Here is an 18,766-nt window from a genome sequence, read left to right on the forward strand (position 1 = left end):
TTATGAATCTCAACAAATGTCAGTTATTTGAGGCTGGATTCAGGCAATCCTCGCCAATTTTTAAAGTAATAGTTTCCCACTGGCACTGAACGTGGAAATAACTGATGTAAAGTAAGTAGATGAATAGTGCCAAAACACAGCATTAGTTACAGTCTCTGGGAGGCTGGACTGTCTCAATTGGGGTGGAGGAGCAGGGTCAGCCTAGACTCACATCCTGCGAAGAATCCAGTCTGTGAACTTGGCTGCACCATTTACTCATCAATGTCAGCTAGGCATTGTGGTCAGTCATCAGTATAGACATTTCAAAGTAAACATTTATAAAATATCATATCAGGAAAAGCACACTAATACCACGCTCATGTCCTGTGGGGGTTAACATGATAATCAGTTTCTGATTTTTAAATACTGTTATTATGACTGTCATGAATTATGACTGTGGAATTCAGATATTTCTGAATGATCAAAAACTGTATATCAGACTTGAAGCTAAATATTGATTAGATGTCTTAAAAGGCAAGCAGATATAGAGGCTCTGTGACAAACAAATTGAATGGATAGTGAGCTATACTGTCAACAGTTAGTATTTTTAACTCTCATATGACAAACTCATACAACCACATAGATGGTTAATACTGAATGACTGAATTTATTTATGTCATTTATTATTTACCTTTTTACTCCCCTATCTGCTGTCTGCATTGAGGCGCAAAATCCCGGGAGCTTTACAGCAGTGTAACCTATTTGGGAAATTTCTTCCATACCCTCCCTTATAAATTTGCTTTTTGTTTGATCCACTCAGAGCTTCTCAAAACACCCCAATAACTTCCATTGGCCTCTGTGTATACACACTTAACCAGTCTGACAGTGTGTATGTGTGTTTGTGTGTGTGTAACTGTGTTTGGTGCACAGACAAGCTCTCTCCCCGAAGCCTCAATAATTGTCTCTGGATGGCCCAGCACAAAATGAGTCCCAGTAATCCATTCACAGAAATACTGCACCCCCCTTTAAAGGAGACATTTACCCTCAGATGGTGCAATGCACCACTGATACAGAATGGCACAGCCCACCAAAACATTAAAAAGCACTTCTCAGAGGGAAGAATTTGAACACACATGTCGGTGTAGCTGTCAACTTCAGAGTGAAAACAAATAAACTGAGCATTTACATGTGTCCAAAATGGTTTCAGAGTGAGCCAGACAATACACTGAACGCTGAAAAGAGTTAATGTATCTCTAGAGGAAAACAAAAACAGGTTAGGGAAAATCTGCTCTCTGTTAGTTTACACCTTGAGAGCTGGAAATCTGTCCATGTGTCATGTTGTATCACTTTTGCCTTGCTGCAATTGTATCAAAGGCAAAAAAGGAGACCTGCTTATGTATCTAAAACATACTGATTTACTTTTGCACCTGTTTTAAAGCCGCAAATCTGCCCCAAACGGTGTATTTATCAAATAGACATGCTAGGCTGGAGACTGTCTCCTCATTGCATATGCATATGTACTGAAGGGAAGAACACACAAATAAAAGGAAGCGACATGTTAACAGAGGATGATTATACTTTTGGAAAAAAAATCCCTGCCTCAGGAATAAGTCACAGCAGCTAATTGTAAAACCTTCACTAAGTTCGTCTTTCTTATGCTCTTTGTAACTATTTAGCTTAATTTAGACTAGTGATTTACAAAATCAGGTTTCACCATTGACTGTATATAAACATGGACAATGTGTCTCCAATTCCTACTGCTAAAAGTGAAGCCAAAATATCTCCTTTCCGGGAGCTGCATCTTCATCATCATCTTGCATGCATGTGCATCGTCATCACAAGCATATTGCTTTTGTGATGTCATTTGGACCCAGAGTCTGAGCAGTAGAGTCTGCCAGCAGCTTACATTTTAGCTGGGCTAAGTTTGAATTTATGAACTGTGCAACCAATCCATGAAGACCAGATGTTGACATAAACCATAGGCAACTGGGCTACTGATGTAGAACACGCTATCGTAGTACTGTACACCTTGGGGAAGTTTGGGTAGGCTGCGTTCGTTAAACAGTTTGAACTTGACCATCTATGAACTGTAAAACCCCAACAGTTAAACTGTTTAATAATAATATAGCAAAATAGTAATATTTGAGTTATAGCTTAACAGTTTTTTCTGATAAACAATACTGCAAACAGACAGTTCATTTTTTTGTAAAAGATTATAATATTCTTTGTATTATTTTCTGCCTGTCTTTAGGAGCAACCTGTAATTGCAGATTTAGTTAAGCTGGCTTGCTCTATTCTATCTGTCTCTCTCTGACAGAAGCAGCAGCTACAACTTGAAATATCAATTTCAATTCTGCCTGTAATGTTTTCGTCCGATCTGTCCATTACAGTGGTTGTGCTTAAATGGCTCAAATTAAGAGCACACACTTCCCAGACCTCAAACAGAGGCTTCAAAGGCTTGGAGCAATTTCTCTCAAATTCAGCTCAAGGGTTTAGAGGGTTGTGCCTGTGGATATCAAAGAGAGCAGATCGGATCACACTGTATTGATCTTCAAATTCAGCATCTGCTCCTTGCATAATTTCAAAGTGGGTGAGTGTGTGCACATGCTGTACAAAATATGTGTGAATCGTGTACACCAGTAGATATACATATGTTGTGTGCGCAGGGGATGTATGAGGCGGGTGCATTTGTCAGTTCTAACAGTATGTTGCTCATTGTAAATATGCAAATTTGCTAAATTTGATAATGCCTAAGTTTGTTTACATAGAAACATGGGAGTCTCCAAGAGTCTCATTAGTGGTACCAAAAACAATTCGAAAATATCTGAACAGCTGCCAACAGCGTGTCATCAGAGCAGCTTCTAACTGTGATGGCAACAAAGAGAGTGAAAGGTCTGACACGGAGTTAAAGGTGCAGTGTGTAGAATTGAGCAACATCTAGCAGAACGGACTATGTAGACATGGAATATAATATTATTAACATATTATTATAAGTATGTTTTAAATCATGTGTAATGACCTGAAAACTGGAATTGTTATATTTTTTACTTTAGAATGAGCCATTTATATCTATATAGGGACCGGTTCCTCTTCCAAGGAGGCTGCCATGTTTTACTGTCATGTTTCTATAGTAGCCCAGAATGGACAAATCAAACACGGGCTCTAGAGAGGGCCTTTTCATGTTTTTGGTGAGTTTCATGACCACCGTAGTTCTCCTACATGCTTGGAGGGAGGGGGTGTGGGGTTTTCAGTTTATTGCAATCTGCAACCTCACTGCTAGATGCCACTGAATCCTATAGACTTTTTTTTTTTTATTTCAGTAATTTTGTTTAAGTTCCATATTCATTCAGATTAAGTTATAATTCTTAAATCTATCAAGTGTTTTTCCCCTGTTGAGAAACAAATCAGCATATGACTTAAACTTTGACCTAAGAGATAATTCTAAGCACAAGAAAACTGGTGAATGCAGCAAGTTGTCTTCAATCACATTTGTGTGCCAAAAATCTGTTCATACAAGTGTTTCTTGCATAGCCCATTGTCTATGCAGAAAATGTGCAGACTTCTTAAAGTACCTTATGTGAGAGGCATTTAAGCAATAACACCTCCCAATTGTCTGCTCGATACGGCTTTAACAGTAATGTTAAAACATAGACTTGCCATCTGTTTATTACCATGTTCTGTTCATTCCCTCTGTTCCTAATGCAACTTACAGTTCCCTTAATGGACACAAAGATTTGTTGTGTGTTTGCGTGTGTATGTGTGTGTGCTCTCACCTGTACAGATCTCTCCATTGATGTCCTCACACTGACGGTCGTCACACTCACAGTTTTTGCCATGAACCCGACTATCCCCAGGTGGGTGGCATGTACACTGTCCACACTGGCACTGACCTACAAAAACAGAGACCTTTTTTGTGTTTTTTTTCTCCACATTTGTCCAGTGTTTTTCTTTGATGGCTGTAAGTAGAATAGTGTTGCATTAGTAAAGTGTGTCACACCATCATGACTTTTTACTCAGTTAAACTGTAATTCAGGAGAGTCATTTGCATACGTAAAGTAGATGCATGCAATGGCTGATTTTAAAGTAGACTTAATCTGCCTGACAACGTTCCCTCCAGACACACAGGGAACTCTTATATGTAAATCAATCACTCTAATAAACAACCACATAGGCTACACACCCACATGTACACACACCTCAAGATGTTGCTATCCCACTTCAATCAGTGAGCTGCCAGTGAAGAAGGCCACAGGGGAACATACTGAGTGAGCATGCTGGCTAATGGTGAAGCTCATTAGAAAAACATCACCTATTCTAAACTATCCTTGGAAGTGTGCAGGCATAGAGGGTGGTCTTTTAATACGCTACTCATCTCACTTTTCTGTTGAAGGGTTTTGCCTAAAAAAAAAAGTTTATTCTTTATGACCAGGGCACCAACTCCCTTGGGAGGAACACATATTGTTAATCAGTTTTATATCTGAAATTTGAGTTCTTTTCAAAACATTGACCTCTGTCTCTTGCCTCAAAGAACACAAACAGACAACTTCTTGCTGACAGAATGAAAAAAATTAATAGCTAAACATCTAAAGAATAAGTGATGAAGAAAATTATCAAGCAAATGAATAAAAGAGACGGTGGGATAAATAGGTCACTGAGTTGACAATAGTGATGAAAGCACTAGTAAGTAAGTGATTTAAAGTTATAAAAGTACAGAGGGACGCTAAGGGGAGGATCAACTTCTCCAAGAGATAATAATTTTGATTCGGCATCAACTTATAGTCATAGAAAGCCGTGGGTCATCCCTACTTCATTGCAGAGTTTCAGTGCAGAGATGTGACCATCTCAGCAGGTCTGGGTTGTTGTCACCAGCAAAAAGCAGTCTGGGCTGCCTGCAGGGCTATGCCATGAAGGAGCTTTTGCTGCTGGCTATGCTCTCAGGCAACTCTGGATGCAGTGTTTGCAGAGATGAGGACCTGACAGCAGGGCCTTGTTGATCTGGTGGCTTGATTCAGAGGTCCAGATCGATGTGTCACTGGCGCTGTTCTCAGTCAGTCAGACATGGCTGGCGATGTGGCCTCTCGATGAATCCTTATGATTTTTGTGGTTGAGTGTTAAATAAAATTAATCTACTTCTTATTCCATTGGACAGATAAAACTTCAAAAAGGAAAACTCCACAATGTTCAAAACGCAAGGCTTCTTGGTACAGAGATATTAAAAGACACAGTTCCCTCAGTTCAACACTGAGGTGTATGGAGACTTGTTTTAGAAAGAGGTTAAAAACGCATACTTTAGGCAAGCAAAAGAAAATTAAAGAAAGATGTCTAAGAAAAACTAGGATAAAACAAAGACAAAGGTTTCTGAGCTCAGCGAGGAAGTCCCCTGAGGCTTCTTGTTATCAGTTCCTAGGGTTTTGAGTGTGAGCAAGACTCTTTCCGCTGAAACTACTCATGAATATTAATCATTTTGTTCTCAGCGGAAAAACGTGGTGTCGCTAAGATGGTTGCTTGTCCTTTGCAGCTCATATCTCTGTGATTTTAGTAAATTAACTTAAAATTCAAATTCTATGGTCAAATAATCATGATTTCAAACATAACATTGTACGATGATTATGTAAAGTCATCTTGTCAGCCGCTGCCTCTCAAGAGGTCTGGCTAGCCTCCATTTTATCACCCCCACTGGGAGATGTGAATAGAGAGTTTGCCAAACTCCTCACTTCCTTCTTAGGAATTAAAGTAATGTTGCGTTTAGAAAAAAAATTCAAAAACAATCAAGGCTGTCCTCTGATACTCTCAACACTCAAACCTCATTTTTGTAACCTTTTGCTCTTTATAACTTCCTCATAGTAACTGAATCAATTGTTTCTTTAATACTGTATCTATAAACATACCTTGTAACTGAGGGGTGAAATGTCATTCAGTTCAAAGTAAGAATGCCTATTTAGTATGATCTTAACTAAAGCTTAAAGTCCCCCTTCACTCAAAGATGTACAGAAAGATGTATGTGCACCGTTTGACACTAGGCTGTTTTCACATTTATGTGCTAATAGTGGAAACTTTCATTGTGATTATTGGACATTTGATTTTAGGAGTGGGCCTATGAGCATGACTTGTGACACACACATCTAGTTTATAAGGCAATCCTGGTCCAATATTCAACTTACAGAAGTGTGATGTGGAAACTTGAAGCCTCCAGTGCACATACATTGAGAACTGACTTTACAGTGAATGAGAACATTTTGTGTCCAGCAGATAAACTTCTAAAAGGAAATATTTGCATATTTTTGAATTTTTAATGAGGGAGAAGGAGTAGATGCCATTTTAAGGTTTTCAACGCTAGTACTTTCTCTTATCAGACACACATTATTGTTCCAAGCAGAGTATTTATATATGTCTTAATACAAGTCTGAAGGGGATCTTTAAATACAGTGCATAATATGAGGCCTTACCATGACATGTGCATTTGTCCCCTGTGCTCTATGATTTACTGATAAAGGAAAAAATACACAGTTGGACATCTTTTAAATATTCCTATTCACTGATGCTGCACATAAATGACCCCCAGAAGGGCTACAAACTGGTAAATTGCCCACTAAGATAAAGTAATTGCATTTTGAAGACAGGTGGCTAAAACACAGATTTCTAAGTGGTCGTCCCTTCCTTTTTCTCATGTTTTTATAGAGTTAGGTATGTCCTTTTTGCACATCGTTATTCACTGTGGTTTCCTAGTTTGTAGCCCTGCATGGTACATTTTTCGTTTAGTGCCAGTAAACAACACCAAAAACATATCTTTAATGTGTATGTGCCTGCCTTTATCTTTTGATGACTCACTGAGTGGAATAAGGGGGCAATAGTGCAGAATGTGAATTTACAAGTAAGTCACTCGATTGACAGCATCATCTCCCATGTCATATCACTGTCATTGCCACACACACACGCACGCACGCACGCACGCACGCACGCACGCACGCACGCACGCACGCACACACACACACACACACACACAGAGATACACACACACACACACTGTCTAGCAACCTCTTTTCCTGCTTCACATATAATATACCACCGTCTGCTCTGGGGACTCAGTTACCCTAGCAACCAGTGATGTCATAACACCCCTGCTTAATCGATTATTTCTGTGGTCGTCACACCATCTACACCAGTGTGTGTGCGTGTTGATGTTTAATTTGTCATCCTGTCTAAGGTGAACAACACCTTAATGACAATTTGAAATCCGTAGACAAGAGCTAGAGATAATTTTCTCTCGACAACGGGCACAAATGCATGTTCAAACTCAGGGCAGTTGGGAGTGTGGCAAATACTTTTTTTTGTGTGCCAATTTTAGTGAGCAGAGGCACAAGCTCAGTCATGGTGCAACACAAAATGAACAAAAAAAGGGCTGCAGCAGGATGACTACATTGTTAAAAAGATTAATACTTAACCAGGAAATGGTAGGGTGGACTTTAATAATAGTCAAACAAGTCAGCCTCACTCTTTCCTTTTAAGCTATGGTGGCAGCAAAAGGTAACAAAAACATGATTCTTATATTTCATGAGATTATACACTAATAAAAACAAACAAATTTACATTACATTTCTGCCAAGTCTGTACTACTAGATGTCACTAAATTTTACACACTGTACCTTTAGTAAGGGGCAGGAAGGAGAGTCCACTTTCTCAAAAGAACCAAATTATCTTTTTCGCGATACCTAGAGTCCCAAGTCAGCCCCTTAAACATGAATATATAGCACCCAGGTATGTTTTCAAGGGGGGACTATACCTATTCTTAAGTTGAATTCTCATTTAAGGAAACACTAAAATTCCTCTCACTGTTTTTCAATTTGATTTCACATTGGATTACGTACACAAAATTATTATTGAAGAGTATAATATCTGGGCAGATGAATTTATTGATGAAGTTTCATTTATTTGTTCTTGTGTACTTAATATTTAGAGAGATACATATATATATATATATATATATATATATATATATATATATATATATATATATATATATATATATATATATAATAAGCATATAGGAGTGTACTTAATATCTATATATTATATATCATATGGTATATAGGCAGATATATTTACCTATACATTAGATGTATATGTAAACATCATGTCCAAAGTTTTAATGCAAGTATCCATCCAGTTTAAATCGTACAGGACTTCAAATTCAAATTAGATACTGCAGATATGGACTTACAACTTAAAGGGAATGACATCATACATTATGCAATGGTATTAGATCAACAGGTAATGTATCATGTTACAAGGACACATTACTGTAAATTAGTGTTTTGATGTGCATTTAAATGTGAACTTGCAAATCTAAGGGCAAGCTGCAAAATTCAACAAAAATAAAAGATTCATGTGATTTTGGAGAGGTCTGTAACTCTGTGTGTGACTCTCCCAAATAGGCCGTGTCATACTTGGCACCTGTGCAGTGATGTGCTCTGACCCAGTGGAAGCTCTTGCCTATTTTCATGCTGAAATTAGTCGCAAAATTGAGCTGCACTGGCTGATCTGCATAAACACAACCACAGCTGTGATCTAACTTGACTGCAAAGCAAACAAACAGGCAAATGTACAAAACAATTGCTTCTCTACCTATGGCACATTTGCACTTCTGCGATCTTGCCTGGATATGAGAAAAAGCCCTTAAATGAATGAAAACTATTTGGGCCAGGGTGTAAAATCTACATACTGTATATTCACTGATATCCACTGCAATTAAAACAAAGGGGGGTTTTGAGGAAAACTTCTCAATAAGACTCATCATGAATAGGCACTTTGGCAGCCTTGTTATTTCCAATCCTTGCATTCCATTAGCCCCTCCAAAGTGCATCCTATATCAAACATCAGTATCAAGATGAATTAAGTGCATGATAGTCATTTGAAACACATACAATATTGTGCACAGTTTAAGTAAGCTGCTGAAATCAATCCGTTTTTGATGCATCGGCAAGCAATAGTTACACCATTCATTGCTACAGAGACAGTGGGTCTCATTTCCATGTTCAATGCCACCACAGCAAACTGTTTCTCTTAAAGGGGCACCCCACCAATTTTACACATCACTATCAGTTCACATGTCAGGGGCAATACTGCTCATCCTGCTAAAACAGCTGTTTAATGTTTTTTTGTGTCTCTAGGGGAAGCTTATCGAAATAATCAGGTTTATCTTCCTGTTATGCAATCGAGTTAAAGTGTAGGATCTGTTTTTAGACCTATACCCTATTTAAATACCAATAACAAAAACAATATTAACTTCTGTGTCTCTGTGTCCATTTTTCATTCATCTCATATGCCGAATATACGTCAAACAAAACATTTATAGAGTATTTCATCAAGATCCCATTATTTTCTCCTCCTGTTACATTACAATAGTTTTGATGACTCATCGTGCACTCAGGAGCGTTTTCATGAATGTATCCAATCAAATGTGATTAGGGGCCACCAAGTCTGCACATCATGCAGTACAAAACCACACTGAACCATTACATTGTGGGTCACTGTTGCTAGCAAATCAGTACCATAGTAAGTGATGTGTGATTGTCTAAAACACGCCGGTGTGGGTGGAGGTGAACAGTCATACAGCTCTATATGTCTCTACAGCTGAGTGTACTTACATATCTGCTAAGCCCACTCCACTTTTGAGCAATCTAATCAAATCTCCATTGAAATATATGAATTGAAGAAATGTCACATTACAGAAGCTTACGAGTCTTTTACCGCCATTTCTCTGTGGTCTTTTTTTTTTTTTTTTTTTAAATCAATTTCTCTCTCTCTCTCTCTCTCTCTCTCTCTCTCTCTCTCTCTCTCTCTCTCTCTCTCTCTCTCTCTCTCAAGTCAAGTCCAATAATAAATCACTGGACTTCCCCAAAATTATAGGTACTGCAGTGTAGTAATGCAAATGGAATGTGCTATAAAATATTAACAATCATATACAGTATAGTTAATGTCTACAACAGGCCATGCTTCAGAAAGCAGAGGAAGGAATCCCAAAAATCAGCAAAAAAGATGATGAAAGCAGGTGTTTCCTTAAGGAAATACCCCAGTAAAAAGAATGTGCTCTACACAAGCTTCGTGCCTCCACCTCTCGGGAAGAAAAGCTCTGAAGCTGCTGTTTCAAATTTCAAGGCTTTTCCGCTCAAGCTGCCATCTGCACCAGCCGCATTCATCCATGCCTAAGTGATTTTCTACGTCTGTCTCCTTCAGTTTCTCTCTCTCTCTCTCTTACTCTCCCACCCTGCTTCCTGTCTCCCTTCAGTGTGTTTCTTGCAGACCTTCGTTGTCTCTGCTTTTTCTTTTCACATCTTGCTATCCATCGAAGCCGGTGCAATTCCAATGAACTCTGTCACAATAATGTGTTTCCAACCATTATGATTTCCTTCCAAACGCTAAACAAAAGCAGCCTCTTCCTCGTGTAAAGAGAGTTAAGTAAATAAAGTAAAATGCATACACACACACACACACACACACACACGCTCACCATCGTAAGTACTCAACTATGCATGCGTGCACTGTCATCTTCACCCTTTATTATGACCCTGACAGTTTCTCTCTGTTTATCTGAACAGAATGGGTGAATAGTACTGTACATTTAGACATTAATGATTAATTAGGAGGAGCATGACAAGCAGACAGTGTGACAGTTATGACATAAAGAGTCTGCCTGCTATATGTAAAGGACATAAATTATTGGATTCAGCTAGTCTCAAAATACCACTTCCTACTGAAGTCTTTGGGATTTTTAAATGGTAGCATGGTATTTGCTTGAACAGTGGTAAGAATGGCAGCTAAAAAAACCTACGCCCCTTATATTTTGTCAAGGACACGCCTTACAGGAAATGATGCTCTGTGTGTCCTCTGTGTGGAGCTGCATGTCACTGCCCCGATATGAAGGGCCGCCCTAAAGACTTTGGATGGGTTCTGCAATGCAAACTGTTTCCATACAGTTTTAAGAAGGAAACCTGGGAGCCTGTCTCTGTGAGTGAATTGTTTAGATACTGACCTGAGTCTAGACCTCAGCACACATCTAAAATTCTGACGTTCCTCATACAGAAAATCAGAATCAGAATTTAATGATTTAGGTGTATGCAAAATAAAATATATTCAACACTTTGCCAAGTGGTGTAAATATATATTTTAACAGTCTCTGAATAGTCTGAAATGGCTGTAAAAAATGCTATTTTTAAAAGGAAGAATCTATGGATTCCATTAATTGTTCTTTTGCATGGGGTAATTTAAAGTTCTATTTTGTTGCAGCAATTGGAGATAATTTAAAGGTACTGCTGGAGGTATTAAAGCTAATTAACTCTCCCAGCACAAGTTAATCTTTTCTGTTTCATTATGTGAGGGAGAGTACCATGCCTGCTCAACCCTGTTGTTGTGGAATTGGTTTGAGGCCGTCAAAACCAAAGTCTGCAATGGAGCAGATGTAATGTGTAATACATTGTTGATGTATTCAAAGGACAACAAATTGGTTATTTGCAGAGCAATCTTAGTCAAGGCGAAGACTTCATATGTCATTACTCCATTGTTGACTCAGAGCCCTGCCCTATGTGGTTTCAGGTTCCTGAACTAATGGGCAACTTCCGCAGCCATAGTTATAAGGGACATATGGCTACTATACTTTAATAGCGTAGAGTAGGCTGCACATATCCTCTCTTTTCATTTGGAGCACTGCAGCATCTGAAAGGCTGTGAAATCCCCAGTGACTTCCCCCACAGTCAAATGAAACAAAAAATCAATGCTTAACATTAACCCCTGATAAATCCGCAGAGCCCTGAGACCAAGCAGGTTATGTTCCTTCTCGTAGCGCCCACCAGCAACCACATTATTAAGCTGAATCACTATGAGACCAAGAGAATACAGCAGGCATATGGTACATTATCTAATTGTCCTTACATTCTTAAGTACAGGGATGCTGCTTATATTAAGTATTCTCCAATAAATCTACTCCATACAGGACTGTAAAGGTGATTGATTGAGAGTACTGTATCAGTTCAAAATATAGGCACAAGAGATACCTCAGAAGACTTCTAAGTATGCACCTCAGACCTACTGCACAATATATCATATCAACAAATGACCATAGCAGACAATGGAAGTTGTCAGTCAGGGACAACCTGTATTATTCAGTGAAGAACATGCATTGTTAACTCTGGGGGAACAGTACAGTATCTGTCTGGTAAAGCCATTATTTTGGCTTGTCTTATGAGACCTCCTCCTCCAGAGACTACAAACATACTGCAGCTTGATGTCCCTTCCTAAACTTTCATTCGTTTAACTGCTTATTTTTCAGAGTGCAATTTCCAAACTTCCACTGAAGCCCGATATGCACGCCATATGTTTGTATTACTGTGATTTCAGCTTACCCAATTAGTTTTGTGTTTAATCAGTTCAATACAATATATTGTACACGTGGCCAGTGGCATTTTCGTCCACTGCCTGGAACGATTAATCACCACAGCTGTGCAAAAGGTGAGTAATTTTATTCTCTCTTTGTTGGCTGAGTAGCTTCAGGATGTGTACCTTTGTATTTCTCTGTAACCTTAATTAATGTTTTTTGCATCAATTGATGGAGCTCTTGGGCACTTAATGTTCTGCATGTTTTGGCCCTAATAATAATAACTAATAATGTTAATATTGTGGGTGTTTCACTCTTGCTTGACTTGGAATGTTTTTTTTTATCTCTACTAAACAGAAATAAAATAAAAATGTCATGTGTTTCTTAATCTACCATAAAACAGTTCTAAGCAAGAAAGTTTTTGTGGTGCTTATGGCTTTGTTTTTACAAGGCTTTGACAAAATTGAAAGCCATTTAAGACTCAGCTTCCTACTATGAGCGATAAGCTCCTATTTAAAGACACAATTTTCTGCCAAAATTAGAATAGCTTTGGTTAATTCAATTGAGAGATTTCTGTCTTTACTTAATTGTTTGAGTTCTGTCTTTAGTTTGAAGTTAGTAGGGAGAAGGTGATGTCTGTACTTCTGCACACCAATCACAGTTTAGCAATATTTGGATGAGAATATGATTACAGCTTTGGGGTTGTTTGCTTTTTTTTCCAGAATAGAAAATCAAATCTGATCAAACTAGACCCACACAATCCTAATGAAGCAGATTAGTTGAGTTTTTGAATGTTAACTGTCGTAGTAAATAAGGAAGATGTTTTTTTTCTCCCCCCAAACTTTATTTTTGATCTTATTTTGTCATGAATATTTAGTTTTATATAAAGACACATTTTTAACGTAAACATGTTTTGACTGTAAATAGTAATGCACAACCTCCACTATGCTCACACAACAGATTGATTATGCATGCATTGCCTCTATGCACTGCCAGTTGTCACCTACATCCTATCAGACCTGAACTTAGCGTTACAGCACTTACTTGTGTTATTCTCTCCTTACTAGATTCTTGACCTAGATCCAAGATCACTTGTCCATGACAGGGACCAGCACAACCTGGACCTTTGTTCTGTTAGCATGGAGTTCCAGTGTTGTCTCAATATCTGAATCTGATATTAGTTTCAGATCTAACATTCGGAGGCTCCAGGAAAACTGTCAAGAATTTCAGCCAAAATAGCTGTTCTAGTCATAGCTCACATTGTTGCAGGCAAGCAGTGTGCCTTAATCTTACACACATATATAAATATGAATGGTATGAACACAAGTACACATCACGGACCACTAAATTTAAAAAAAGAACAGGAACAGTAAAATAAATGCCTGTGCATTCATGTAAATGTTATGTATATGAGTATAAGATCATGCAGTGGTTACTGTGGTTCCAATTCAAAGATGGTTAAAGATGTTATCTGTTTTGATTTCTGGGCCAACCAAGAATGGATTAAGAGATGTGAACCACTGGAAATGGCCTATTTTACACCAAGAGGTGCGATCAGAGTGCAGGCCTACTGCAGTAACCATGGCAACAGGAGCAGATGGGAAGACCAGGTACCTCGTCCGAAGCAGGGCAAATTGGACGTTCCCCGGCACTTCTTCAGACTGCTCTCCAGAGACAGGGAGCAGGACAGAGGATGCTCACACTTCTTTCCAGCCCATCCCTCTTTGCAATCACACCTGCCACAATTACACTGGCCTTGACCTGCCAAGAGGAGAGACGAAGAGGTGGAGGAAGCAGAGAGGTCAATCCAAGTGGAGGATGTGTACAGGTAAAAGTAAAATAAGCAAACCGAGAGGGAGAGAAAAAAATATACAGCATTCAGTATAGTGGGCACACTGAGTAGGGTTGGGGGCTGGATAGGTGATGGAGTGGAGAAGAGGGGGGAGATGGTTTGAGAGACAGAAGAGTAAGGGAGGTAGTAAAATAAACAAGGGACAGGATGTGGTACAAGTGAGGAGATGAGTTGAGGAATTCAGTGTCCTTTCTAAGCTGCTGGATGACCAGAATTAATTAAACTGGTCTAGCCTGAGGGACACACAGAGAGAGAGAGAGAGAGAGAGAGAGAGAGAGAGAGAGAGAGAGAGAGAGAGAGAGAGAGAGAGAGAGAGATAGAGAGAGAGAGAGAGAGAGAGAGAGAGAGAGAGAGAGAGAGAGAGAGAGAGAGAGAGAGAGAGAGAGAGAGAGAGAGAGAGAGAGAGGGACAGGGAGTGAGAGAAGCTGATTAAGACAGATGTGATTTAAAACATTAAAATGTGCATAGTGTCTGTATTCTCACAAACAGTAAACTATACATGAACCATGCACCAAAGTGTGACTGTGCGTGCATAAGATATAAACATAACTTTTCTGGTGCAGAAATCATTAGTTTTAATCAGTTGAAGGTGCAGTGATAACAATCATCATATTTTGCTCATTAATTCTGACATCTCACCCAGTTTATCATTATGATGTTAGATAGAAAGTTCACTTTTACAGCTGCAAAGTTGCACCAGTTTTAAGGGCAGATGGAAAAGTAGTATTGGTTGCTGTTCTTCAGGGCAAGGAAATGTTATTCAAAGGTGAAAATGGTCACTACACTAGTCAGTTCTGCTTGTATAGGCCTTGAGATTGCAGCACATGCATCATATTTGTGACTGTACTTCTCAAATGTAGAAACAGCATGCTGACCTGAGCAGAAGTCATCTGTATATCGGTCGTAGGTCGCATGACAGTTCCTCTCATCGCACTCACAGGCGTCTCCGTGAATATCTCCCCAGTCGCCAGAGGGATCTACATCATAACAGTTACACTCTCCACACACACAGGTCCCTAAAACCCACACAAACAGTCCAACACAAACATATAAACCGTCAATTCACATTGTTTGTAACGTTCTTTTCTGTAATACATCAATAGCGAACATCAAACAAATGGGAGAAAACATCTTGCACAGATGTGGGCGGGAGTGGGAGGATATACTCTTTACAGAAGCTGCAGCCAACAGGATAAATACCCTTTTTCCTCCTGTCTCAGTTTTTCTTCCTTTATCTATGTATCTGTCTGTGTCTGTCTCTTTCTTTCTCATTTGTCTGTGTCTGTCTCTTTCTTTCTCATTTGTTTTACATTTTAGTCAGGGTGTCAGCTGAGCAGCAGCCAGTGGAAATCCCATTTTTTCTTATCAGCGGTGACAGAGCACGGGGAACCCCAGGGGAGCCAGGCCAGCTGGCAAGCCCGTGGGCTCTGGCAAGCGTGTGTCTGGCCCCTGGCCCTAAGGTTTGGTCTCTCTCACCACATCATAACCCTGGAGCCCTGGATTTATAGAGCCATGCACTTTTATGTCTGCCACAAATGTTACAGCCCATCCTCACCATAGCATATTAGAGCACCTGTACTGCTCAAAAATGTTATATAAAATCGTTATATAAAATCAGGATGAGCACCCTTCCTCTCCATACAAAAGGGGAATGTTTCTTCTGTGAGCTTCATGCAACCATATTATCCCAGAGTCAAATTGTTTTGATCGAGAAATCTATATGGATGCATGTTTTTAGCCTCGAGCGTTATGCGGCTGTTATCATTTTGACGGCACGCCAGTTAGTGTATTATTAGCTCCACTGAGGAGGCTAGGTGAGCTTCACAGGCTGAGGTGGTTGACAGTTTTGTTTGGATTAAACAGTTATCTACTAAGTCAGTCAAATCATTCACTCATTCATTTCAGATAGTGAGCAGCAGATAAAGGCTACTGTTGAGCAAAATAAAGGAGAGAGGGAGGGAAGACATTTCACAGGCTCATATGAAACACTTCACATCTCTGCATCTATATAGGATGGTTAAATCAAATCTGCCATCTTCTACATAATCATCCTCCTTGATCCATCCCCTACAATCACCGGGAATTATCTCCATATTGCTTTAATGGAGGATTAATTCAGAACGAAATGGTTGCATGTCACACAGGGATGATGGGAATTGAGAATTGTTCATATGATAATCAGTGCCAGATTGTCTGACTTCTGAGGAATTGTCTGGTTCTTAAATGGGGCAGAATGAAAAAAAAATTGTTTATGTATGAATGCGTATGCTCAAGTTACCAAAATAGATGCAAGGAGGAAATATAGTATTTATGGTATTTATGGTTTATAGTATTTATGGTCACAATACTTCTTTAATATTTGCCAGCAGTGCATGTAGGGAAGTGGTGTTTGGGACTGTTTACAGTACAGGTGTGCTGCATTTTATCTAGTGCAAAATTGTATTTACTATAGTGTTAACACTACATCCACATGGGCAGATTCGTCGTGTTTTACCCTTGAATTGGAATAGCCAAATTTGAAAAATAATCTCAAGCCTTCGTTCATTTAATATTACACATGTATTGTATTGCAGTGTAGTGATTTGTATTTTTTAAATCATCTGTATATGCTGTAATGTTTGTTCTTTATAATTTAGCATTTTCCCACAACAGAGAGTTCAAGAAAATGAAATTAATGTTCTCTGTCTATCTGCATAGACTCTTTTTACACCAGCCAAAACAATGTATCATAATGGGATCAATAAAGGAATCTATAAAGAATTATAACAGCTACCTTTGACTGAATTGGAAAATTATAGCAAGCCAATATAGCAAGCAAAAAATAAAACATTTTAAACAAATGTGTTCAGGTCCATTTTAGAAACACTAGAAACAACACATATTTAGAATATTGATACAGGTTTCATATGAATTAAAGTCATATTTCCTTTGTTGTTTTACCCTGGGATTGTCAGACCTTTGACTGCCCTTTTCCATACTAAAGAAGAGTACAATGGGCTACTACACCATGAACACAGTGGTTGTTCATACTGTGTCCGATGTGCACTTAACCATAAATTGCAGCTCGGCTGCAATGGTTCATTGTCCGCGTAGCCTACCATTTAGCCCTACCACTTAGCCAGCCCTCAGCCAGTCCACTGTAATTAATTTCAGAGAGCTTTACTGAAATCCGACAGGATCACTTGAACAAGGTTAGTGAAGCTTTTTCTATGGATGACTGTCTACCATACTGTGATGGCTTTCAGTGGAAAAAAACAGTTTTTTTAACCAGTTTATTCTCTTCATTCTCTTTTTAATGTATTTTCAATGTATTATTCTCAGTTTCAAAAGTGGATGCCAAAGATGGCTTTTTTTATTCAATGATAGTAAGACAAGAGAAGACACACTGAACTAATATTTCACACTTAGCATAAGACCACATACAGTATTTCATCTCTTTTCAGTTTTAGGGTTCATTTTGTCTATGATGGTTAGCCCCTTTTACTACATCCACTGCTAGCAGACTGACTATTTCTGCCACTACTACACTATAGTAGCATTATAAGAGAGGAATATTTCAGTTCGATCACACGCATTTGAAAATAAATCAAGCATTTAGAGACAAGATAACAGATCTTCATAAGCGTCTCCTCAGGAGCTAGAGAGGAATAACCACAACAAAGACACAACAAACATGATAAGTTAACAGTGCTTCCTAGTATGTAGCACAATGTTTGCAGCTATGACAAAACACAATTACATTTTTAATCCAGATTAAATATCTCCTCCATTAATTTCTGCACCTTCTTCTAGTGTTTCAGTTCTTCAGGGACAGTGCATTTTTCCTCTTCTTATTATCCTAGATAACAGACAGGAAATACATTTCCATTTTATAATGTTTTCTGTATCCTAGCAACACATTTCCAATGAAATTGTCAATGGTTGTGAGAAATCACTCCATATTTACTATGTAGAGCGTTATATTTACTTTCCACCATTTTATGTGAGTGTTAGAATTTTGTGTGTAAATGTATCCACAATATATTATGGTGCCCTCAAAAATTCCTCATTGGAATGAAAAAGTACTGTCCATGACATGTACACTACTTTCTGCTAACAATGCTACAATCCAACACATCACATTTTATAAATGTGAAAATTACCGTTGTGAGACTCTACAGCCAATAGTGTTGATGCATGATGAGGAGGGTTAGTGGATAAGTGTCCAAATTCTCAATTTACTGCTTACTGTTGTGTAAACTATTGCCTGTCTAGGGAGTAGTGAATCATTGAACGAGGGAGTGATTTTGAATGCAGCCAATGTGTCTCATTCTACTTGGATTCTAAATTTTAGGGCACAAACCTAAAAATTAGATAAAGAGAGTACAGCAGAGCTAATAATAAATTGATAGTGGATCTTTGATTATACATTTTTATGGGCTACATATTTTTTACATATAGTATTTGTTCACTACCACTTAACACTTTTTCCTGACATAAAAATAGTTTATATTTTCTACATTTATGCTTTTGTATTTACTATATTATTCTATATTTCATGAATATGAAATATTAGTATCATATGTAAA

The 18,766-nt window shown here is 38.5% G+C and overlaps 1 protein-coding gene across 2 annotated transcripts in view; it reads right to left on the reverse strand.

Moving 5' to 3' along the window:
* Positions 1-18,766, reverse strand: part of itgbl1 (integrin, beta-like 1) — a 44,387-nt gene that overhangs the window by 9,137 nt on the left and 16,484 nt on the right. The window contains exons 6-8 of one of the 2 annotated variants that reach the window (XM_062431840.1): positions 15,074-15,214; positions 13,961-14,107; positions 3,753-3,869 (exon numbers count right to left, since the gene is read on the reverse strand). In XM_062431840.1, coding sequence (XP_062287824.1) covers positions 3,753-3,869; positions 13,961-14,107; positions 15,074-15,214 — 405 coding nt within the window. The remainder of the gene's footprint in view (positions 1-3,752; positions 3,870-13,960; positions 14,108-15,073; positions 15,215-18,766) is intronic. The other variant, XM_062431841.1, reaches the window with a different exon arrangement.

This window comes from Scomber scombrus, chromosome 13 (assembly GCF_963691925.1).
Source record: "Scomber scombrus chromosome 13, fScoSco1.1, whole genome shotgun sequence".
Taxonomy (NCBI): domain Eukaryota; kingdom Metazoa; phylum Chordata; class Actinopteri; order Scombriformes; family Scombridae; genus Scomber; species Scomber scombrus.